This window comes from Trifolium pratense, linkage group LG4 (genome assembly GCF_020283565.1).
Source record: "Trifolium pratense cultivar HEN17-A07 linkage group LG4, ARS_RC_1.1, whole genome shotgun sequence".
Classification (NCBI taxonomy): Eukaryota; Viridiplantae; Streptophyta; class Magnoliopsida; order Fabales; family Fabaceae; genus Trifolium; species Trifolium pratense.
This window is the reverse complement of record NC_060062.1, coordinates 24,221,539-24,246,969: the sequence shown is the minus strand read 5'-3', so window position 1 is coordinate 24,246,969 and position 25,431 is coordinate 24,221,539. Positions and strand designations below refer to the sequence as shown.

General features: G+C 30.6%; 2 protein-coding genes across 5 annotated transcripts; both read left to right on the top strand.

Moving 5' to 3' along the window:
- Window positions 1–96: 96 nt before the first annotated feature.
- On the top strand, window positions 97–5,141 carry LOC123881869. 4 transcript variants are annotated; one of them, XM_045930620.1, is made up of 6 exons: window positions 335–659; window positions 915–1,032; window positions 1,573–1,759; window positions 2,287–2,553; window positions 3,422–3,514; window positions 4,708–5,141. In XM_045930620.1, the coding sequence occupies exons 4-6, from the start codon at window positions 2,326–2,328 to the stop codon at window positions 4,825–4,827; spliced, it is 441 nt and encodes a 146-aa protein (XP_045786576.1). In that variant the 5' UTR covers window positions 335–659; window positions 915–1,032; window positions 1,573–1,759; window positions 2,287–2,325; the 3' UTR covers window positions 4,828–5,141. The 4 variants fall into 4 exon arrangements, with proteins under 4 accessions (XP_045786578.1, XP_045786577.1, XP_045786576.1 ...); XM_045930619.1 differs by having other exon boundaries at window positions 335–702; XM_045930622.1 differs by lacking the exon at window positions 2,287–2,553 and having other exon boundaries at window positions 97–659.
- Window positions 5,142–10,931: 5,790 nt separating this feature from the next.
- Window positions 10,932–15,967, top strand: LOC123919439 (GDSL esterase/lipase At2g42990-like). Its single transcript, XM_045971356.1, has 3 exons — window positions 10,932–11,370; window positions 12,292–12,781; window positions 15,686–15,967. The coding sequence occupies exons 1-3, from the start codon at window positions 10,996–10,998 to the stop codon at window positions 15,877–15,879; spliced, it is 1,059 nt and encodes a 352-aa protein (XP_045827312.1). The 5' UTR covers window positions 10,932–10,995; the 3' UTR covers window positions 15,880–15,967.
- Window positions 15,968–25,431: the final 9,464 nt, after the last annotated feature.

Here is a 25,431-nt window from a genome sequence, read left to right as displayed (position 1 = left end):
TAAGTACTATGAGCACTACAACAAAAGTGTGTTTTAGCTTCAAAAATTTTAGCGTCAGCCACGACATGGACGCTACAAGCGTCCCCATTGTGTCTGTTGGGCGGACTCTACATCTTTTTTCAATTTAATTTAAATTTTTAATGAGGCATTAAATATAGCGTCTGCCAAAGCAGACGTTACTTAGAAGCTAAAGAAATTAAAAATACAAAAATATGTTAGTGTCTATAATGGCAGACGCTAAATAGACCAAATTAAGAAAAAAAAAATTACAGTATATTATAAAACACTTAAATTAATAAAAATATTAGTTTTCGCCAACAATTATCTTTCCTCTCTGATGAACTAACCCTCAATCTCACAAACCCTCAATCTCATTAAACTCTCTTCAGTTCCCAACTTCTCAAATTTCACACAAATCCACAATCTAAGCCAACTCTTTTCTCAATCGAACCCGATTTTGCTAAATTGGATAATCTTTTCCCTATAATGTTCACGTTCTAGGGATTTGCTTTTCTCCCTGAATCATCATCTCTACGATAGTACTGCAATCCAATCCAACGCCATCTGAAGTGCTTGATATATAGCAGGGTCTTCAGACCCGGCCATTTCCCAAGTCGCTGCTGCAGCCAGCCACCAGGAACCCGTCGGAGTCGCGAAAGGTAGGTAGCTCCCAAACCCCATCGGCCTTCTCTTGCCAGCGAGGTTAGCATCACAATTAATCTTGATAATACTGCTAATAGAAACAAGTAGGATTGTGTTGCTGATACTCAGTTAGCAGTTTCATATTCCTTCATACTTTCTAAAGTAGCAGCCGCTGCTGTATTCGTAGATTATTTGAGTTTGTATTTGTACACAGCAATTTCTGGTGAAGGAATATCACTAATTTATTTATTTATTTATTTTCTGAATTTCAGCATAAGCATCGTTATCTGGTGTTTCTGTTCAACTCATGCAAGTCCTTTACTACTTGTTGTAAACTTTCAATAACAACTTTCAACTATGGCGCTTTCCGGAACTGCCTTATCCTTCAATGTAAGCTTCTCATTGTTTTAAACCTTAAAACTTTGCTTCTTTTTCTTATTATTTTTTTTAGCGGAATTTAGAAGTCTCTTTTATAGGTTCTTTAAAATCACCACTTTAGAGTATTTGTGTGTTGATCAACGATAAATTGATTTAAAACTTCTTGGATTTAATATAGATTCAATTCAACTACTTGAAATGGAAATTTTGGAATGATTTATAAGTTTTTTTTTTGTCAGTAACCTAGTGGCTAGAAATTTCATTATTTAAGGTGAATAAGTGGGTTGTCCGGGGGTTCGAACTACGGCCCCTGCATATAAACTGCGATGTCCCTGCCAATTGAGCTAAGCTCACGAGGAAGAAATGATTTATAACTCTAATCGATTGAATGTTAGTATTTTGTTTACCTAGAATTTCGTTGAATGATTGAAAAAAGGGTGACCTTTTTATGAATTTTACTTAAGGAAATTGTACTTCATGAAATGCTGAGGAATAAAGATGAAGTTATGTTTTCCCTTTCAATCTTGATTAATTTTGAGTTTTTTCATGAAGGGACTTTCTTCTACTCTCAAGGAGTTTAATTTCTCGTCGGGTTTGTTCATGAATAGTTTTAACAAGCGACATCATGTTTGTCTGTCATCCTTTGAGCCAAATAGGTTGGTTTTTGGAAAAAGTGAAAGAGGAAACCAACTATCTATTTCTCCTAATCAATGCCTCAAGTTTCAAATGAGAAGATTAGGTAAGTTTCTTTTGCTTCAACCCTTAAAAATCAATTCAGGGCTCTTTTTGTATAATATTATAATTGAGTAAATCGTCATTTTAGTTCCTAAATGTGTAAAGTTGTGTTTACTATAATCTTTGAATGTATTGGAATTGAAATTACAAAAACATCATCGATTATGTTTTTTGTTAGTGATTTTGTGGACTAAACTTATTAAGAGGAGACATTTAAGGACTATTCTAACTAATGAAAGACACATTAGTGGATCAAACTCTCTAAGGACAGACAAATCCAGGGATGTTTTTGTAACTGTAATACATTCAAGCAATATAGTGAGAGCCCTTGACACGTTCAAGGACCTAAACAACTGTTTATTATAGTTTGTGTCTAGTGAACGAGCATAGAAATTGTTGGTTATTTCTTTCTGTTGTCTTGATTTTGCTGCAGTCTGATTATATTTTCATCCATGGCCCTAACTATTCTGTACTAACTATTTTACTAAATTTAATGTTTCATTTTATGAAAATGTCGTTGGTTTCTCTCATGGACACGACAGGGAGTAAAAAAGCGAAGACTCAGAGAGTATGTTGAGTAGCGAGAACATTGCATTAGATGAAAAAACTTTAGAGGAGGAGTTACAGAATGCAATTGCTGAGGAGAATTATGCTAAAGCGGCAGAAATAAGAGATACTCTAAAAAGCCTTCATAAAGATAGCAAGACAGAAGTGCTTGGAGCAAACAACAAGTTTTATAATTCATTCAGGAATGGTGACCTTGCAGCTATGCAAGCAATGTGGGCGAAAAGGGACGAGGTATGCTGTGTTCATCCTGGTTTGAAAGGAATTTCCGGTTACGATGATGTTATTGAGAGCTGGAATTTTGTATGGGCTAACTATGAATTTCCCTCTCTGATGAACTAACCCTCAATCTCACAAACCCTCGATCTCATTAAACTCTCTTCAGTTCCCAACTACACAAATCCACAATCTAAGCCAACTCTTTTCTCAATCGAACCCGATTTTGTTCACGAACCCATTCACCAATCTTTCTCTACCTCAGAATCTGTGTTCAACCTGCGTTCACTAATATTGTTGGATCCGTGTTTCTCTTGAATAGCTTCAATCTCCGTGCGCTTTTTTTTTATCAGGTTTGGCGAAAGAGAAGATTGGTGGATTTAGAAATTGTCACCACATATGAAACGAAGAACCCTAAAATCAAAGGAATTGGAAATTGATAGTCACGGAAACTTCTCTCAACTCGCTAATTCTCTCCGTCGTTCAGTCATCATTTCACTGCCGATGACTCCTCCTTCAATTGGTATATCTCAATCTTGCTCCCTCATCTCGATCTCTAATCTTCTGAGTTCACTGACTGTATTTTCTTTGTTTACGTCTATTTTTTCCTCCTTAGCTAACCGTGTATTTGGATGATGGTGGGTTGAACAAATTCTCCCTCCCACTATTGATTGTTTTGATTGGCTACCATTTACAAGCTAACTTTCATTTTATTATAGTATATTGTATTCAAATTCTGATGAATTGAAGTGTTTCTAATTTAACCACACCCATTTTAACCAATTTTTTTCGATTCTTATGAAAAACTAATGATAGACATTGACTTAAGCCTTCAAAGTTTGTACCTACTTTGTGCTTAAAACTGAAATTGGTTTTATATATGCAGGTAAACCCTATGAATCTTGTGTCCAGGAACAAAAAGATACAAGATATTTCAATCTTGAAGGGTCATTGCCAAGACCTTCTTGCTTCCATGCAGGTGATTTTTTATTGTTATTCTACTTCAATGCATTTTAGTGGGTTCTATATGTAGAATTGGATTTTAATTACGTTAGGTGGTCGTGTCTTTATTGGTTGTCCATAGCTACATGGTGTTTTCTTTGGTAATAATATAGATATGTGTGTGTTTGTGTGTGTGAAATGGAAACAAGAGCTAGGATTTGTGTTTGGATCTTGAGTTGTGCATGATTTTCTTTGAATTTGGATGACTTTTGATGTGCTTGCATGATGGCTAAGTTATCCAATTTATGTTTAAGATTTATTTTAGTTTAAGGGAATTTTTCTTTTGAATCGTTTAAAAATGCACAAGATCAACCAATAAGAAGCTTGCTGTTGCATTATCTTTAGATAATTACACATATATGTACTTGCATATAATTATCTACCTCTATGACAAAAATACTTAAAAGATTTACTTACCAATATATGGCTTTTTATTATCTATCTCTATGCATTATCTCTTTAAAGTGTTGATGAAGATCTGACTTACCAGTTTCAGATTTACTTACCAATATATGGCTTTTTATTATAAAATTAGTTTACCATAGGGAATATATTAATATGTTCTCCAAGAGTGTAAGAAACCTTTTATAAGTATTGCATGTAACACTCTTAATTTTTAGTAAATGTGTCCATAAACACTTTGAATTTGATCTGTTCCTCAAATCAAATGGACCGATCTCTTGAAGAGAAAATTTTACAATTGGTCAGTATAGAGAAAAAACTCCTAAATTTTATTCATACTTATACTTACAAATCATGGGCACATATTGTTTAATTGTTTACTTGCACATGATATTGCATGTTAGTTTTGCTAGTGGCATAGTGTTGATATTATTGAAGGCTTAAATTTTGGCATTTTCAACAAATATTACTAATCTTACCAAGAGGCTAATAACGTATTAGTAAAGAAGTTGAGTTTGATTATCTTTGATAATAACTTGGTATTTACTCTTTGTTATGTAAATTGAAATTATAGCATTTTTGGGAAAGTCATAAGCCACTAAGCTTACCTTGCCACACTCACTAGTCTTCTATACTCACTTTGAAACTGAATTTATAATTTCTAGCTGCTGGATTTATTGATTTTTCAATTTTCATTTTCATAAAATATGCTGGTACATTTTATGTAGTGGGAATTTTGATTGAATATTTGAATGCTTAAATATGCAGGACAGACATCTGGAACATTTGAGTCAATTGACAGTGCTTTTGGGGTTTGTAATGATATTAGTGTCATATCGATTTACAGGAACAACATCTAGAACATTTGAGTCAATTGACACAAAATGAAGACAGTCGAAGAAGATGATGAAATTAAGTTGCACATCATTGCCACTATTTCAGCACTTGTACCAAAATATCTTGCTTATGCTAGATTGGTATAATTGAATCTTTTAGCATCTATATATGTACAATTGATATGCAATCATTTACATAGGTCGAAGGTAGGTGAATTTCTATTAAACCGGTGTATTTAAAGTTTTCCTAGATTCATAGGCATATTGGTCCAAGGATGCAGTATGAGTTATACTAATGACATTATTTTTGTCGCATTTCTAAGTTATCAATTGTATAAATACAATTGTGTTCTTGGCTTTCTTTTATGCTTTTGACTCTTTATCTTTGGTTTTGATGACCTTAATGAGTACATTGGTAGAGATTTTATGATTGTTATCTTTGGTTTTGATATTTTAATGAATATATTGGTAGAGATTTTATGGTTGTGAGAAATTATGGTCGAAAACTATGAAAGATAATAATTTTTTGATGTATTTTTAGAAATACAGGATAGGTTCCTTTCTAGGATGAGTTTTTTAAATTAAAAAATAAAAAACAAAAGCGTCTGCTTTAGCGGACGCTATATAATTCAGAAACTAAAATATAGCATCTATTTAGAGCAGACGCTACATTTAGCGTCTGTCAAGCGGACTCTAAGGGTGACGTTTTATAACACCAATATATATGTGTAGCGTCACCCAAAAATCGAAGCTACTAGCGTCTGCCTCATAAGCATGTCACTAGCTTCCGCTTAGCATCTAACGGGACGGACGCCAAATAGCGTCTGCTGGACGCAACTGTCTAGCTTCGGGCATTTAAGTGTCTGCCACGATGTAGACGCTAAGCTGACGCTAAGTACCTTGTAGCGTCCGCTTTTTGCCATTTAGCGTCTCTTTTTGGCCGACGCTCCAAAGCAGTTTTCTTGTAGTGGAGAGAGAGGGTGCTTATTTGAGAAGTGGTACCTATTTGGTACTAAAATGTGTTGTGCTCTAATGGTAGTACCTAATAAGTACCATGAGTACCTAATAGGTACTACACCATTAGAGATGGTCTTAGGCACCTAAGTGTGTGCAAATTGTATTTTGTCTTAATATATAACTAGTTCTTTTACCCGCACGGGAAATACGATGCATACAAACTACATCTTATAGCAAAAATAAAAATGTTAAAAAAATGGTAAATATCTTTTTTTATAGGTAACATAAGTTATAAATGATCTTAAATAATATAATATTTTTGATGACCGGGATAAATAATTTTTAAAAATACTCCTGAGCTCTATCCCCGGCTTAGGGATTTAGCAATATTAATTAAGATTCTTAGGGAGGGTTTCCCCCCATTTGGATTATGCAATGATTAAGGAATTTGTTTTTAAGTTGCGCGTAGTGGATACCTGATTTACGACAAAAAATTTAAAATGAATAGTTTCTAAAAATAGTCATTCATAAAAGTAAAAATAACATTAAATATTTTATTGATAATGTAAAGTAACTTATAATTTGGTAAATTTTTTTTCCTCAAAATGACATATAATTTATACGCAGGGTATATTAGAGTCATTTTTGTTTTGGTGTACGTTTCCAAGGATGTGTTGGTTGTGGGTTTAAGGTTTAAGAACGTGTATGTTGTGGATCTGAACTCTAAGAAATGAGTATAAAGAGTTTATTATATAATATACGGTTAAATAAGTAATTTTTTTTTGATAATCGGTTAAATAAGTAAATGATTTCTATAATTTTTAGAATTTTATTTTTAGTTTTTAAATCTTTTTTCACACTTTTTACTTTTAGTCTTGAAAAATTTTCTATCACAATTTTTGGTTCATACTTTTAATCAAAATATTGTATACATTATAATTTTGGTCCACTTATTTTTACTTCTTCACAAAATTCAGGTTGTATATTACATCATTTAAAATATGTTAATCGCCATTTTTAAATACAAAAATTTAAAAGAAGGACAAAAAATGGAGTGGTTTTACATTTACTTAAAAACACCATTTTTTTTTAGTTTTTAATAAGTAAAAATAAGGGAACCAAAATTATAATTAATTCTAATTTTTATTTAAAATTGTAATTTTATTGAGATTAAAAAAAAAGACAAATTAATATAGTAGGGAAGGAAAAAAAAGTGGTCGAAGTTTTAAATTTATTGATACTGATGAAGAATGACGATCAGGCTATATGAGAAGGCAAACGTTTCTACAATCTTCTAAAAAAAAAAAGTGTTGTTAACATGCGTATATAGGGCACATATTAAGGAGTAATAAATGATAATTGATCTCCTTTATTTTATTGGAAAATGCTAAACAGTGCCTCCGGGGCACTGGTTAAGCATGTTAAAATAGAAATTCTGTCTCGAAATACGTGCATTCAATGCCTCAAAAGTATAAAAAGTTGTCTTTTCAATATAAATTTTATTTTTTATTTCCTTTTTAGCTATACTTAACAAGTGCCCCGGGGGCACTATTTAGCATCACCCTATTTTATTTTATTTGACACAACTACTTATTTTACTTTGAAAGAAACAAACTCATAAAGTGTGTCTCGTAAAAAAGTTAAAGAAAAAATTGCCCTCAACTACTATGACAAAGCTAACACACGCCTCCTTCTTGTTTTATCACTCGTTCCATCTCTGCCTCTTCCCTCTGATACATCTTTTCATCTTCTTCACTTATGCTGTCTTAATAAAACCTTTAAAAAAAAGGAAAATGCTAAACAGTGCCTCCGGGGCACTGTTTAAGAAAGCAAATATAGTAATATGACATTGAACTTTGTGCAGTCAACGCCTCGAAAATCTAAAAAGTATTATTTTCAATTTAAAAGTTTCCTTTTTTGGTTTCCTTAACCAGTGCCCCGAGGGCACCGGTCAGCATAACCCAAAAAAAAATCAAGAAAAATTGAAGATGCAACAAACCGGCAGCTCCACCAACACCATCAATAACCGGAAAAAACACGCAAAACAAAAACCACAGAACAGAAACAACGAGTGCTCGTCACCGAAAAAGCAACCGATGAACAAAACGACAAGCACACTTTTTTATATTTTTTTAATTGAAGTTAATTTTTCCTTTAAAATAGGTGGGACTAATCATCATTTATTAGTCCTTATCATGTGCATTATGTGCACAAGTTAACATTGCAAAAAAAAAAAGGAGAATGTTAACTTGTGCCCTTAAGGCACATGTTAAGGAAGCAAAGATAGAAATTATTAAATGCTAATTTGTGCATTTTGACTTTTGAAGCATTAAATTTCTTGTATCATTAAATGATAAATTTCTATTTTGGTATATCTTAACATGTGCCCTAAGGGCACATGTTAACAAGACCCAAAAAAAAAATACAATCTTCTAGGCCTATATTGAATGAGTCATTCATTGGCATTCAATATAGAATTGAAAAAAAACGTGGCTTGCAATTGATTGAGGAATTAATTAGATGGATGGATTTATTAATACATTGAAGTATCAACTTAGCCGCTAAGTGTTTTTTTGCCTTAATATATTAAGGATAAATAATAAATATAATTATAATATAAAAAGAATAAACAATTATTTTATTTTTATTATTATCTACTTTTTTTCATTTTAATCCAATTTTTAATTCATTCACTTTAATGAAATGGATTACCACTAATTTTCCTTAAAATGGAATACTCACAAATTTTCAAATTATTATCATATCAATTTAATCACTTTACAAATATTTTCTTTATTAGTTGTAGATAATTTTATGTAATAGCTTTGTTAATTTTTATTTTTTTTGACATCACAATAGCTTTGTTAATTTAATCATATCGGTACATAAAAAAAAATTGTTTTTTAGATATAAGTACACAAAATGCTCAAATACTTTTGATTTAAAAGTAAAAAACTAAATTAATCTCTATCGAAAAGAAAAAAAAACCAAATTAATGTTGATATTTTTCTTTTAAAAAAAAAATATGTTTTATAGAATCTGAGTATAATAGTCCTCGGTCAAAGACTAATGTTAAGATTGTTTCAGTTGAACCGGAGTATGATGTCCAATCGAAGTATAACTATCAGTCAAAGACTAGCGTTTATAGTGCTTCATTTGAACCAGGGTGTAATCTTCAGTCAAAGACTGAGGTAAATAATGCTTCAGTTGAACCGGAGTATAGTCCTCAATCAAAGATTAAAGTAATAGTACTTCAGTTGAATTGGAGTATAGTCTTAAGTCAAATTGTATTTTATTTTTAAATTTTTCTTTATTTATATAATTTTTAAGTCATTAATTTCAACCGGAGTATAACTCTCAATCAAAGACTAGGGTTAATGGTGCTTAAGTGGAACCGGCTTATAATTATCAGCAAAAGACTATGGTTAAAAATGCTTCAGTTGAACCGAAATATAATCTTCATTTAAATTATAGTTTATTTCTAAATTTCAAATTTTTTAAAATATAAATTTTAAGTAATTAACTTTAATCAAAGTGTAACCCCCATTCAAAGACCAGCGTTAATAGTACTTCAGTTAAATCGAAGAATAATCTTCAGTCAAATAATAGGGTTAATAGTGCTTTAGTTGAATTGGAGTATAATGACCAATCAAAGATTATCGGTAATAGTGTTTCCGTTAAACCGAAGTATACCCCTCGGTTCAATACTTCGGTTAATAGTACTTCAGTTGAACTGGAGTATAGTTATTACTTATTAGTTAAAGACTATGGTTAATAGTGTTTCATTTGAACCGAATTATAATCTCAAGTCAAATTATACTTTGTTTTTAAAATTTTCTTTATTTCTATGATTTTTAGTCATTAGCTTCAACCGAAGTATAACTCTCAGTCAAAAACTAGAGTTAATAATTTTTCGGTTGAACCGTAGTATAATCCCCATTTAAAGACTAAGGTTAATAGTGTTTCAAATTGAACCGGAGTATAATATTGAGTCAAATTATACCTTATTTTTAAATTTTACTTTATTCATATAATTTTTAAGTTATTAACTTCAACCGAAATATAATTATTAGTGAAAGAGCAAAGTTAATAGTGCTTCATAAAACTTTACTTAATTAAAGATGTTCCGACTACCTCCTTATTAATTATATTTATATAAATAATATTGACATTTAATTCAGAATAATTAAATTGCATAAACAACAAGCAATTAATTTTAATGCATATATCACATGATTAAAATTGACAAATATTATATATTAATTCTAACAGCACAGAGAAATAGAAATATATATATATATATATGTATGTATGTATGTATAGTGGTTAATTTATATGAGATTACTCACAGCCAAGTGGTTATGTCATTAACGTGAGTTCATGCTGGTTCGAAACTTGCTTATGCCAAAATCTTGAGTTGTTTTTATTTCATGGCCGTTTTAAAAAAAATTAATTCAAAAAATGTCTGAATTGGGAATCGATCCCACAACCTTGGGAGGAACGGTAAAGGCCAATAACCATTGCGCCACACAAATAAGTAAAAAACAATTATGTTCTTTTTTTTGTTGTTGGTAAATCCATAATTTGTTTTGTTGTTGATGATGTTGAAGATAAGGAGGAGGATGAAGAAATGTTTTATTTTTACTTTTACTTGTAAACCCATATTTGTTGGATTATAATGGAAGAAGAAGAGATGATTTTTTTTAATAGGAATGGAAGAAGAAGAAATTTGTTTCTCAGGTTATTATAACAATTATAACTATAAAATTATAAGTTAAAAGACAATATAAGTTTGGGGTAATTTTGTAAGTTTTAATTTGTTAGGGACTTAATTGTAGGGACAATTGATAAAGAGATGTATGGTAAGTCTTATGTACCATATAATCCTATGTGGCAGTTGACCAATTCAACTGTTTGATTAATTGGCCACAGTGGCAACTTCTTCTAAGAAGTGACTTTTGTGACTTCACCCTAGAATTTTCCTATATATATTCCATTGTAAACTCTTTCACAACAGCAGAAAGCAACGTTAAACTAGCATTAAAAATTCCCAACCAAACTTTCTTTGAGCATTAATCATATATATATATATATATATATATATATATATATATATATATATATATATATATATATATATATATATATATATATATATATATATATATATATATATATATATATATATATATAGCCTCCATGGAAGCCAAAGTAGCTTCTCCAAAAGAATTAAAATCAAAGAATTACATAATCATTAATCATTATGAAGCTTATATGCATATTCATAGCATTGTTAATATTGATAACACAAATTAGCATGGTGGTTTGCAAGACTAGAAATCATGTACCAGCAGTAATTGTCTTTGGTGATTCTTCTGTTGATTCTGGAAACAATAATAAGATTGCAACACTTCTCAAGAGCAACTTTAAACCATACGGCCGCGACTTCGAAGGTGGCCGCCCCACCGGACGATTTTGTAATGGCCGTGTTCCCTCGGACTTCATCGCCGAGGCTTTTGGTATTAAGAAAAATATACCAGCTTATTTGGATCCTGCTTATACCATTGATGATTTTGTCACCGGTGTTTGCTTTGCTTCTGCTGGAACTGGATATGATAATGCAACTTCTGATGTATTAGTAAGCTTTTTTTTTTACCAAGTTTTCAAATATATTTTTAGTCTTTTAAAATATAGAAATATTTTTCTCACACATAATAAAGTAGAGCCCAAACACAAATTGGAAGAATAAAAATAAGAATAATTTTTTTTTATCAGTTTAAATTGAAGTTTAAGTGAGCTGAATTCGAAGTAGTGGATTTCCATTTTTGGATTAGTATCTCCAGAGGAGGCGAAGGTTCATCGAACTGGGTTAACAATTGATTGTATTCTTTATTGCTTTTCTATTTATTCCTGCATCACGATTGTTCTACACATTGTCCCAAACATCATTCTAATCATACAATTGTCCCAGACAACGTGTAAGACAGGGCCGGCCCTGTGGGTGTGCAAGGTGAGCCACCGCACAAGACCTCAAATATTTAGGGCTTCTAATTATTTATATCGGTCTATTTAAAAATAATATGTAAAAAAAATTAATGACTTTGTTACTACTAAAAATATTTTATAACTCAAAAAATAAAACATTTAATAAACACACTCTTAATTTTATAAATAATTTGCGGTTGATTGTAAAAAAAGAAGCAACATTACAAGAAAGTTTTTTTTTCCCCAAGAAAATGTAAAGTTGATAATGATATTAGATTGAAGATGTATTTTAATGTCATTGACTAAAATATGTCGCTTTTAGATGTTATTTACTATGGTGACTATTTTTTATGTTATTTACAATTTAACTAGAGAATGACTTTTAAAAAAAATTATATTTTTATTAAAGATCCATTTTAAATTTTCAAACAGGACCTCCAAATACTCGGGACCGGCCCTGGTGTTAGACATATGTCCTCTGAAGAAAATAATTTCATAAAGTTTTGATATTAATATTTGTGGTTAAAAATATCATAGGTGATATATTCATGGGTTGTCATCATTTTCTTTACAGAATGTGATACCATTATGGAAGGAGGTAGAGTACTTCAAGGAGTATCAAGAAAAATTGAGAGTTCATGTTGGTAAAGAGAAGGCAAATTATATAATAAGTGAAGCATTATATCTAATAAGTTTAGGAACCAATGATTTCTTAGAAAACTATTATATTTTCCCAACAAGACAATTTCATTTCACCGAATCACAATATCAAGATTTTCTAGTGGATATTGCAGAGAATTTTGTTAAGAAAATATATTCACTTGGTGCTAGGAAATTATCCATAACTGGCCTTATTCCTATGGGGTGTCTCCCATTAGAGAGGGCAATAAATATTTTTGGTGACCATGATTGCAATGAAAAATACAACAATGTGGCTAAGCAATTTAATGTCAAATTGGAGAATATGATATCAAAGATAAGTAAGGAGCTACCACAATTGAAGGCTTTGTCGGCAAATCCTTATCATATTTTCAATGATATCATTACAAGACCTTCCTTCTATGGTATGTTTTCTTTATTTGCTCTCATGTGATTACTTATAATATATGTTATGTGTTTTCATTTTACACCTTATTATGGTAATGATATTTATATGATCAAATTTTACCGGCCCATTACTTTTTAAGTGTCACAGTTTAACAATGTGCATTATTCTGCTTATAAAAAAAAACAATGTGCATTATTCACACAATTTACTTTGATCATATTTTATTATTTTTGATACATACAAACAAATGTTACTAACATATAAGATGTTTTTTAATTTGTCTCAATGAGTATTTTTAAAATATAATTTTTTTATATTTTTTTATAATCAACAATTAATGATATTAGTGATCAAAATTGTGCACTAACATGTGTGAAATGGTTAAAAATGACACTTAAAAAGAAACGAGTGATTCATCGCACATCAATACTTAAAAAATATTTAAAATTCTAACAATGACATATATATGTTGTTATTTGGAAATATAAGTTATTTTGTATCCTCATTTTTACAATTGAAATAATGACTTGATTAATACTAGTTCGATTAAAACAACGCCAAGTAAATTTATGTTGAATCGACACCAACCATTTCAATATTTTAGCCATAAAAACAATGAGAATCATGAAATTTTATTTTAAAGAGTAATGTTTAATTACGGTCTTTAGTGTTAATAATCATGGAATCATAGGGATGGAGATCATACTCATAAGTAAGATAGAGAACATAAGAGTATTCATGAGGAAGATACTCATAGAAATTCAAATTAAATAAATATAGATTGATAAAAGAATGAGTAAAATGTACAATAGAGTAGTTTATTTATAGACTATTTAGAATAACTAACTCCTAACTAACTTTCTAATCTCCTAACCAACTTGGTAACCTATCAACTAACTCTAGTTGATTAACTAACTAGCTATATTCTTAACATTTAGAACTTTTAATAATTTTAAACACTAGTTCACTTATGAAGGTGATCTACACTAGCACACACTATCTATATGTTGTCCATAGCTTATCTTTTCTATTGCTAGAGCACAAATGATCACATTATTACAACACTCTTGAGTACTTGTTGACACAATTAAAATCATTTTAGTCAAACCTATACAAATACTATTTTATATCCGATAGAATAAACTATGAAAGACTCTACCAAAAAAAAAAAAGAATAAACTATGAAAGACATTAAAAACTAGCTAAGAAATAAAAGATAAACTTTTTAAAAAATTGACCATGTAACTTTAAATGGTAAGAATTTGACCATGTAACTTAAAAAAAAAAAAAAAAAAAGAGTTCAAATCTATTGATCAAAGAAGATTGTAAAATGACCATCAATACATAAATCACTCTAAAAATAAATAAAAAAATTCTCTTCCATTTTTTTATAAAAATCAAATAAAATTAAACTATTCGACTTAATCAAGATTTAGCATACTTTGAAATATAGTAAGTTGTGTCTTGGAAATATTGTTCTTCAGAGCTACTTAGTTGAATTTTCTAAACGTGGCCAGCAAGGAAATTTTATATGTGTTGTACCCTACTCAAGTTTTATTAGGTATGCTTTTAATTTTTGTCATCAATATAACTTTATGGAGGGAGGCCACCTCCCTAGCAGATAACAAGCTACGTACAAAATGTGATTGTTTTTATTAATGTCGAGCCTGCTTTATGTGATTTTGCAAGGATTTGACGATAAATTGAAAAAAAATAATAATTAACTCCTTGGAAAGTCCTTGTGTTTGCATCTAACCAAAAAAAATTGAAAAAAAAATCTCACTTATAAATCAATTTTATGTAATTATGTTACATAGAAAATCTAAGATGGTATCAAATTCTATCTTAGATCTATTGAATTGTTTATTATCAAATTACTAGAGTTGGAATTTAGATACCTTCTAAGTGCAAAGGGAGTATTGAGAATTTTATATTAAAAAATAGCAATATGAACTCATTAAGGGAGTATTTGTCAAGTTTTATTAGATTCAAAATCTAAGAACTTTGAAAACCGAAAAATTTAAGAACTTTTGTCATCCTAATATTTATAAGGAAAATGCTAACTAGTGCTCCCGGGGCACTAGTTAAGGATACTAATTATAGTAAAATTACATTGAAACTTGTGTAGTCAATGTTTGTAAAGTATAAAAAGTGTCATTTCCAATGCAAAAATTGTTTTTTTGTATCCTTAACTAGTGCCCCGGGGCACTAGTTAGCATGACCCTATTTATAAATGGTTACTAGCGAACAGGTAAGTTTTATGGTGCACAAGTGGTCCTCTGGAAATTAATGGGTCATGCTAAACAGTGCCCCCGGGGCACTAGTTAAGCATACTAAAAAAAGAAACAAATGAAAAAGTTAATGATGAGAGAGAATAACTTTTTACATATTAAAGCATTGAATGCACAATTTACGAGATGAAATTTCCATATTTATATCCTTAACTAGTGCCCGGGGGCACTGTTTAGCATTTTCCGAAATTAATATCTAAAAATTGGTCAAAACGTGAATGGTAATTAATGCTGCCCTCATCAAGTAAAAGTTCACAATTCTTTTCATCCTCAATACAAAGACGGTAACATAATTGTTACAAGTTTGACAAAAACAAAGGAAAACAAATATGAGTTGACTTTTGAAACATCTATATTTGTTTTCTTTTATTTTGAACAAATTGAAACCGAACATATTAATTACTGTCTCAAATGTTGCAATAAGGAAGACATTATGTGAACTTCTACTTTTGAGAACTCATCATGACCGTCACAGTCGGAGTTTCAGACGATTTTCATGTATTGGTCCATAGAATTTATCGTCGTGATGGGAAAGTAATTTTTTATAACTTTTCTTGTTGCTCTAAATTTACTAGGTTATATGATGGGTCTAAATTGCATTAACAATATAAACAATATATATTTTGCAGGGTTTGAGGAGGCAGAGAAAGCATGTTGTTCCACTGGAACATTTGAGATGAGCTACTTATGCAGTGATAAGAATCCACTTACATGTAAAGATGCAAACAAATATGTGTTTTGGGATGCCTTTCATCCTTCTGAGAAGACAAACCGTATAGCTTCAAATCATTTAATCCCTAAACTTCTAGCAACTTTTAGATGATCCATCCATTCCATTTAAACTATATATTATGTTCAAATTGTTGTCACAAACCAAAAAAATAAAATTAATGAAATTGTTAAGTTGGAAATCATGATTAGGGTTCGAATTTTGACTTAAATAATTGTATATGAGTTTACAATGATTATTTCGTTTATTTATTTAAAAATAAATAAAATTGGTGATGAAAATTGATGACATGAAAATATAGTCACTTTCTAATTTTTTTTCCTATCCCAATAATTATCCCCCTACCCCTGCAATCTATAAAAAATACCGATTTTAACCTTCTCTAAAATTAAACCCATCTACCCCGTACATGTTTTCCGGTAAGCTACAAGTTTTCAGGAACAGAAAAATAAAACCCATCTACCCCTTCATCGTCGTGTCTCCGTCGCCGGCAACAACAACAACAATTGTTCAAGTCAAAATTGAATCTCTTCCTATTCCAATTTTGTATTCCTTAATTCCTCAACAAATCCCTTTTCCTGTTTGTTGAAGAGATACGATCCCTTTTCCTCAACAAAATTAAATCTCTTCTTGTTTGTTGCAGAGATATGATCTCGATTAATCTCGTTTCTTTCACCGCTTCCACATAACTTTTTCCAAAAAATGTTGAACGCCTGAAGACACTGCGGCGGAATGGTTCGCGGATTTACTCACGACAAAGGAAGTCGAAACGTTGCAAAAGTTTATAAATGTAACACTTTGTTGACAACTCCAATTTTTAATTTTGGTTTTCTTTTGAGTTTGATTGTTATTGATTCTCTTGCAAAAGTTATTCAATTTTGAGTTTGAGTGAACACCTTAAACTTAAACACAATACAAGTGAATGCTGGTGTGAAAAATTAGTGTGAGAATTGAGTATTTTGGTAACATTCAAATAGATTCTTACCAAGAGTTCAGTTCCTATTGATTTGTTATGCAGAAGAAATTTTAACTATGAATGAATGTTATACCTGAATATAGAAAGACTTTCTTCAATTTTTCTAGTTTAATTTACTGTTCGGAACACTTATGATGTTACCGGAAAAGTTGTAAAGAGGGTGGATCAGTTTTATTATTATTTTTTGTTTTGACAACAATGAGTTTTATTCTAGAAAGGGTTAAAATTGGTATTTTAAGTAGTTTGTAGGAGTAGGGGGATAATTGTTGGGGTAGGAAAAAAAATTCTACTTCTGGCACCCCCCTAGAGTCATGGTCACGGGTCACCCCATGAATGAAAAAATCATGAAGAAAAAAAAGTTCGTTTTCTAGATAGCAAACTGCAAACTGAGTTTGCTTTCTAGAATGTGAACTCCTTTTTTCCTGATTTTTTTCATTCTAGGGGGCACATACGTTGGGTTTGAGTTAAAAATATTGTCACTTGCTACTTAGAGTACGAAAAAGTGCTCGCATCCTAGAAAGCGAGAGGGTTAGTTTGGTCATTTCAGGGGGTGACTGAGGGAATCCAGCGGGTGCGAAAAGATGAATTCTAGATTTTATGGATCAAAATAATGAAGGTAACTATGTGTTTAGTTTTGTGTAGAAAGTATGAGTCTGGATAGGTAGAGATTTAACAGTATAATTAATAGGATTCATAAATTTAATGTCTTAATATTTTGGGAAAAAACATGATAATAAACTCTTATGTGATTACTTTTGCCTCAATGTGGATTATTCTCCAGGCTCCTTTCATGACCTAAAAGTGATATATGAGCGATGTGGAAGACTTTCGGTACAAATAGCCTCTTTTTTTTGGAATCTATTTACGAAGTACATCCAACAAGGACATATCAGCATTACATATCAGCATTTCGTTAATTCATTCTTCGTAGCATTTAACATAGCTCATAAAATTAAGGGAAATTCTATGGTACATCTATCAAATTTCAATGTATTGGTACATTAGATAAATAATTATTAAATAAATGAATATTTTTTCGAAAGAAATTATTTTTCTAATATTTAAAATATTAAAATAACTAAATACTATTTATCAAAATTGTAAAAAAATAAAATAATTTTTTTTTTTTGAATTTTTTATCACTCATAATAGTTATTATTGAATTTTTTTATGAAAAAATGTAAAAATGTTACCATAATGCTTCTAAAACAATGAAATCGTGTTTTTTCTTATGAAATCATCATTTATGAAATACAATAATCGACAAATAGTATTTTGATACATAAAATAATTGTTAATTTAGTAATTATTTGATCTAATGTACCGGTACATTGAAATTTGATATATGTACCATAGAAGCTCCCTAAAATTAATGTCTTCCTATTATCTCTAGAAACAGACAAGCATAAAATACTCCATCCGTTCCAATATATAAGGAATACATTGAGAAAAACACACATACTAAGGTCATCTTCAATGGTGTAGTACATATTAGGGGCATAAGTTATGGTGCATAAGCCTTGCTTATGCACACCATGCATGCATAAATACCCCAGATTGCTTAGCGCGCCCCCCAGTTTACTTAGCGCGCCCCCAAATTGTTTTGCGCGCCCCCCAAATTGCTTTACGCGCCCCCCACCCCAACATAAATAACACACAAAACCATTCCACAAGCAGAATGATTTTGGATTACAACCCTCTAAAACCATTCGACAATAAAAATGATTTTGGCATTATAAGTACATCTAATGTGAAACCATTCCACAACAAAAATGGTTTTGGGGGCGCGCGAGAAAATTTGGGGGGTGTGAGAGAAAAAATTTGGGGGCACGCGAGAAAATTTGGGGGGTGCGCTAAGTATATGGGGGCGCTAAGCAATTTGGGGGGTGCGTAAAGCAATTTTCATTATTTATGCATGGTACATAAGGAAAAAGCTTATGCACCATAACCACTCCCCATATTAGGTACTGATGATACTTATTAGGTATTATCATTGGAGCACAACATATTTTAGTATCAAATAGGTACTGTTTATCAAATAAGCACTCTCTCTTTCATAGTACCTAATAGAATTTGTGGGACCCATTTATAAAGATGTAGAGTTATTGATGAGATGTAGAGTTATTTGTGAGACCCGTTTAAATTTTTTTAAGGGTGCTGTGTTGGAGAGATTGAGTGCTTATTAAGTACTATTATTAAAAAATTATAAATAAGTGACGTGTACACGCGGGGCCCATTTAGGTACTCAAAATTAGATTTCTCCATTGTAGATGCTCTAAGGAGACTTATTTTTTTTATTAAAATTTTTAAAATGTTAGGTGTTATTCCAAAACTAACCTTGAGAATGTGTCTGTGTAATTAATGCATAACATTGGAATATGATGCATTTTATACAATTTAATAAGGGTATACAAAAAATTATCTATTTAATAAAGAATAAATTTAAAGAGTATTTCTTATAAAAATGATCAAATTTTTTTTAAAGTGTTCTTTATATATATGACCGAAGGTAGTAATCACTTGTAATGGTAAAACTAATAACGAGAGCAAACCTCACAAACAAGTTAGTATTTCAAATTGATATAAAAGACAAATAGAGAGCATCAGACTTAGGAGAAGAATAATATGGAGTCGGCGGCAAAAGTGAGTGCAACAAACCTTCTTCGTTTCCGATGACATAAAACTTTCTTTTTTTGTTTTTCATTCTTTTCTAATTTTTTTCTTTTATTTTGTGTGTGTGTGATTCCCATTTGAAGAGGAATCCATCCAACATTTATTCCTTATAAAATTGGCATCTTTTAAATTTAGGAGTGAAGCCTTATTTTGGTCCTTTACAAATTTCAGATGGGACAATTTAGTCCTTGACAAAAATAAAACTTAGATTAGTGCTTGAAATTTTGATATTCAGAATAAATTAGTCTCTCTGTTGTAATGAATCAAGGACTAGTCTGTCCTCAATATAAAAATGTCACACACTAATTTGGTTTTTATTTTCGTCAATGATTGAATTGTCCTGTCAAAAATTTATCAGGAATCAAAATGGTTCTTCACTCTAAATTTAATCCTTTATTAAATTATTAAAATTTTAGTCCTAAAAATATATTAACATATCAAATTTATTAACTGTATTCAATAAAAACTCATAAACCGTTAATTTTAATGGGTCTCACTAACATATCAAATGAATTTCAATTTTTTTTTAAAAAAAATTATGGATGATCTATATGATATAAACGTTCGATCAAACGATCAATTTTATAAAATTCGTATTCAATTTAATGTTATTAACTATTTTGTGTATCATACACCACCTAAAAGACTTGAGCATGTTAAACAAAGCCCAAGATCATGTTTATCTTCTAGATAAACCCATCATAAGGTGGTGATGTTAAGCAGATTCAACGCATTCTAAATTTTGATTGAAAAGTTAAAGTTTGTCACTTCTATTATGAAGCAAATTAATATGCAGATGAGTCAACAAATATAAGATGTTTTGTAAGCGGCAACATTATAATCTTTAAGGAGTATCCGATTCAGATTAGACACATGTTTGCATCTGGTGCTATGGGGTGTTCCACTCATATCACTTGATTCCTTTGTAGTTTTTTTTTTGGACTTATGCCCTCTTTGTAACAAAAAAAAATTGTTCATAGTTAATCATATTATTAATAGAGAAATTTTATCTTAAAGCACATGTATTTAATACGTACCTTAAAAATATAAAAAAATATATATTTTAACATTAATTTTGTCTTTCATTTCTTTTTTAATATGACACTAATTATAAACTAAAAGTGGAAATCATTGTTAAGTTATTTTGTTGCTAATTCAATTCCTTCCACTTCAAAAATCAATCAATAATTATAAGGGTCATGCTAACCAGTGTCTCCGAGGTACTGGTTAAGGAAATCAAAAATAAAATAAAAAATTAAATTAAAAATAATATTTTTTAGGAATTGACTGTACAAGTTTCGATGCAATATTATTATATATGTATCCTTAAACAGTGTCCTTGGAGCACTGTTTAACATTTTCCTAATTATAAAGTGGAAAGTGGGAAATCCAATATTATTGGAGAGCACTATGCACACCCATATAAAGGGGAAAGTGGGAAACCCTATATTATTGGAGTGCTATATGCACACACATATGTATATTACTATTGCATCTCATTATATATAATACCTTGAAGGGTAGTGGTAGTTTGATTTCACAATCTAGTCCTCGTTAATATGCATGTGGTGTATAGAAATATAGTTAGGAGAAATTAATTAGTTTCAAGCCAAGATATAATATGCATGTGGTTAGGGGTGGTAAAATGGGGCGCGCCCGTTGCACCTACCCGTTTGACCCGTCATTTTTTGCGGGCCGGACTTAGGTTTTCAACTCGGTACTTTAAGTTAGCCTGTTCCGCTTAGTCCGCTTAAAAAATCGGCATTGATGGAGAGCAGGACGGGTTTTGTATGCAGACTTTTTCTTTTTTACTTAAAATCAAAATTGGGTAGTGCATTGAGGAGTCCAATCCACTATTTTTTTTCTTCCCATCTTCTTTATATAAATATACGTATTTCATATACTTCTAAAACTATGTTTTCTTTGTAAAAAAAACTATGTTTTCTTGCTTTTGAACCAAGTGCATTATTTTGGTGTTTTAATGTGTATTTGTTTTCAGTTTTATATGTTATAGTTAAGTTGTTTTGTTTATTTTGTTGAAGAATATGACATTGACATTAAAACCTGTTGAAGTTCTACTATGCGTTGTTAAAAAATATTTTTAGTAGCCTATTTGGTAAAGATTAATAATTTTGTGAATTACGTAGTAAATCAAAATATAAAAAAACTGTTTGGCGGGTCGGCCGCCAATAAATGGGACGGGATAGAATTTTGAACTCGGACACCTAAATTGATCCGTCCCGCCCCACTTTTTGACGGACTTAAACAGCAGGGCGGGCCAAAATGGGATGGACCGGCCCACTTGCCACCCCTACATGTGGTGCACAGAAATATAGTTAGGACAAGTTTCAAGCCAAGTGTACTAGTTTTGGTAATTTCCGCAAAACATTTTGCTGAGGCTAAATATCTCCGTAAAATGGGAAAATAAATAGAATTTTATATCTCCGTAAAATATATTATTAAGTGTAGAAAGCATTTTACGTTTTCATAAACTCTTTCTACAAGAGATAATGCGATTTTAGCCACTACACTCGAACATTAAATATAAATATAAACACGCCTCTCACTCTAAATTTGAACCTTATAATTTACCAATTTGCGAGAATTAATTTCCTTCTACTAAACTCAACTTTATATTCATGAAAATAAACAACAATCATTTTAAAATGAAGGTAAATTAAATCCTCTGTTTTAAAATAGTTAAAGTTAAATATTGATATGTATGATAGTCAAATTGTGACAATTATTTTGAGACGAAATAAATAAAACTTATAAAGTTAAATGTCCGTTTAATTATGTTAGGTATTTTGTAATTATATAACATTCTGGTATTTAGAGTTTATATCTCTTTCGGTAGATGCCGAAAATTTTAGTGTTTACAATCATATTATATTTTTATATTAATTTATTTATTTTAAAATAAGTTCAAAATATTTTATTAAATTTTACCTATAAGATATTACTCCATTCATTCATTTTTAAGTGTCATTTTAAATCACTGTAAACTATTCACATAAGCTACTTTAAATTTTATTAATATATAAAATCAAATGTTAGCAAAAAAGATATTGTTCAATTTGTCTCAACGAAATATTTTCAAAATAATAAAATTCTTATTTTTTTTAATAATAGATAATTAAAGATATTAGTGATCAAAGTTATGCATTGACATATGTGCAGTGCTAAAAAGACACTTATAAAGAAACAGAAGCAATATTCAACCAATTTTTTTTTGTTTTCCTCATCAAGTATCAGGTCCACTGGACCGCCTAATCTGATCCGGGGATTAGTTGTGACATCAAGTGGTTTCAGCTCCCGATCGCAGTTGCGGAATATCGAACCGTGGTCCTCCCTTCTAAGTTCAGTGTCAATCATCACTGAATCAACTAACGATTCACATATTCAACCAAACTTTAGAGCACTTTATGAATTTATCATTTGAAACCCAGCTTAATGGTGCGTTTGGAATTGACATATCCATGCACCTTTTATGCTTTTTTGAAGAAGCTAAATTAGCCCACCCAAATTGGCACCAGAGAGAATCGAATCTCAGACCTCAAGAGGAGCACACTCCCAGGTCCCAAGTCAATATCAATGCACCAACCTAAGTAGGTTTAATAGTAATGATGCTTATGGAATTGATAGCCACTAATGCCTAATCTCTCCAACCAACAATAACCGGGATCCATCATTCTCATGTTCTTAATGCATAGAGAAATTAGTTGTTGAGAATCTACTTTGAGTTTTGAAAAAGGGTTTAGTACGTATATATATGGTTTTTCTGAATCTAAGTAATTGGGAATTTTTAATTTTTTTTTTGTTTCATTTACAAAAATAAACCACGAGTTTAATTTATATTTATTTATTAAATGATTTATTTAATTTAAAAAAAATGTTTATTATTTTCTATATATAATGTCTCACGATTTCCCAACAACAAAAATTGGTGCACTTGTTATTCTTGAGAAATTTTTGAACAGTTGATTTAGATATTTTTATTTTGTGTTGTGAGATAGGGATATAGATGATTTTAGTGTTGAGTTTCAAGTGTGAGTGGTTAAGTCCCATATCGAGACTATATATGTGTGGAAAGAATGTTGAATTTATAAGGGAGATAACTCATATTAACCTAATGTCTTAAGGTTTTAGGTGGAGATGTGATGTCTCCCTCTCTTGTTGAGAGTGTGGTTGTATTGGAGGATTTGAGCGAGAGTGAAAGAAGTCTATGTATTATAACAATTTTCACATAGTGATTACTATTTTCTAGTTGTCGGTTTAGACAACTGTTGTGGTTTTTTGTCCGGTTTTGGAGTTTCCACATTATATGCTTGTGTTTTGATTGTGTTTATTTTCTTCTTTATTGTTGTTATTTCCCAACAAGTGGTATCAGAGTCGTAGTTCGGCTTGATGGGGGACCGGGAATGGATTATGTTATTGGATCAAATATAGGATGTGGAAAAACTCACAATTGGGGGGATAATAATATTGGGTTTTAAGTATGAGTGGTTAAGTCTCACATCGACTATGTATGGGAAGAATGTTGGATTTATAAGAGAGGTGACTCATTAAGCTAATGCCTTAAGGTTTTGGGTAGAGATGTGGTGTTTTTCTCTCTTGTGGTCCTAGAGCATTAGCCCATTGTTTCTCCCAAATTTTCCCGGGCTCCCCAACATTTAGTTGGTAAATATAGTTGATCATTGTATAAAGTTGGTAAGAATTTATCTGCCTCATAATGCAAATCTCCCAGGATTTGATAGATTTTTTTTTTTCGGTATGAATCATACCAAAGGTGACAGAACAATTTGAATTCACTGAGTGTTGGCAAAGTAATACCGGAAGACTCAATTTTATGAACAATAGAATGATATATTGTTCTGATGCGTGGGTTTCTTCTTAGGAGGTGAATTCATTCTTGGCCATAGCAGTATCATTCAAGAAGAAAATATGGTTGGAAGTTACAATATTTATTTGTGAACAGAGATGTTACTGATAATATTCATGGCATGGGGACAATGTGTTGATTACTAATGAAAACAAACGGTTACACTTTGAGCAACTAGCATATGGGATAAATTGTAATTAACTTTTGAAATAAAAAATATCTCTAAAATTACAACAGATAATAGGTTTGAGTCTCGTTAATTAGTGCTCTTAGAAGAAAATAAATGTAAATACTTTTATAAATATTTTTAAGCCTTAAAAGTTTCTATATACCTTAGAACTAAAGCACTATTAGTATGTACCCAAAAAAAAGCACTATTAGTAAAAAAAAAATTGCTAAAACTTATATATATATATATATATATGATTATTTTTTTTATAAATTAAAAAAATCTAGACATAAAGGTATGAATAGAAATTTCAACTTTGTTGGACAGACATATTTTTTTGGTTACATATTAGACAGACATATGATTTTTATGTAAAATATCATTGTAATGTTTAATGTGTAGACGAAATAATAATAATAATACTACTAAAATTCACACGCATGTATTAGTCATATTAGCCAGAAAGTTTTGGCCAATATAGATCATCCTTGAGAGTTGCAAGATAGTGTGCAAAACTTCCTCTTCATAAAACTATTAGGTTTGGTCTAGTGGTGAAGAATTTGAATAGTATGTATGAGTCTTAGATTTGATCTTTATTGCCAACATTGTAAATAAAAAAAATAATTCCTCTTCATAGATGATCATTTGGTGCCCTATGGTAGACTAAACTCTTCCATTCTACGACATGATACACTATAACCTTATTTGTAATCTTAATTTTATAAAGCTAGTGGCACTATAAAGTATAAAAAACAGCACGATGGAAAGCTTCATTGTCGAGTCCTAGTGTCTTCCGATTTCTAATTGTATATATGTGTACGAAAAAAATTCAGTTGAAAAATCTGACAAAATTAATCGTTGTTAAAGGTGATGGAAATTTTATACCTATAATATAATAACCGAAAAGAAAAAAATGTCACATTTTTTATTAATGTAATATATATA

Excerpts from the sequence above, each read along its gene's own strand:
- LOC123881869 (XM_045930620.1), top strand. The coding sequence starts at position 2,326 with ATGTTGAGTAGCGAGAACATTGCATTAGATGAAAAAACTTTAGAGGAG. Across the intron at positions 2,554-3,421 it reads TGTGGGCGAAAAGGGACGAG|GTAAACCCTATGAATCTTGT; the intron begins GTATGCTGTGTT and ends TTATATATGCAG. Across the intron at positions 3,515-4,707 it reads ACCTTCTTGCTTCCATGCAG|GACAGACATCTGGAACATTT; the intron begins GTGATTTTTTAT and ends TTAAATATGCAG.
- LOC123919439 (XM_045971356.1), top strand. The coding sequence starts at position 10,996 with ATGAAGCTTATATGCATATTCATAGCATTGTTAATATTGATAACACAA. Across the intron at positions 11,371-12,291 it reads ATGCAACTTCTGATGTATTA|AATGTGATACCATTATGGAA; the intron begins GTAAGCTTTTTT and ends TTTTCTTTACAG. Across the intron at positions 12,782-15,685 it reads TACAAGACCTTCCTTCTATG|GGTTTGAGGAGGCAGAGAAA; the intron begins GTATGTTTTCTT and ends TATATTTTGCAG.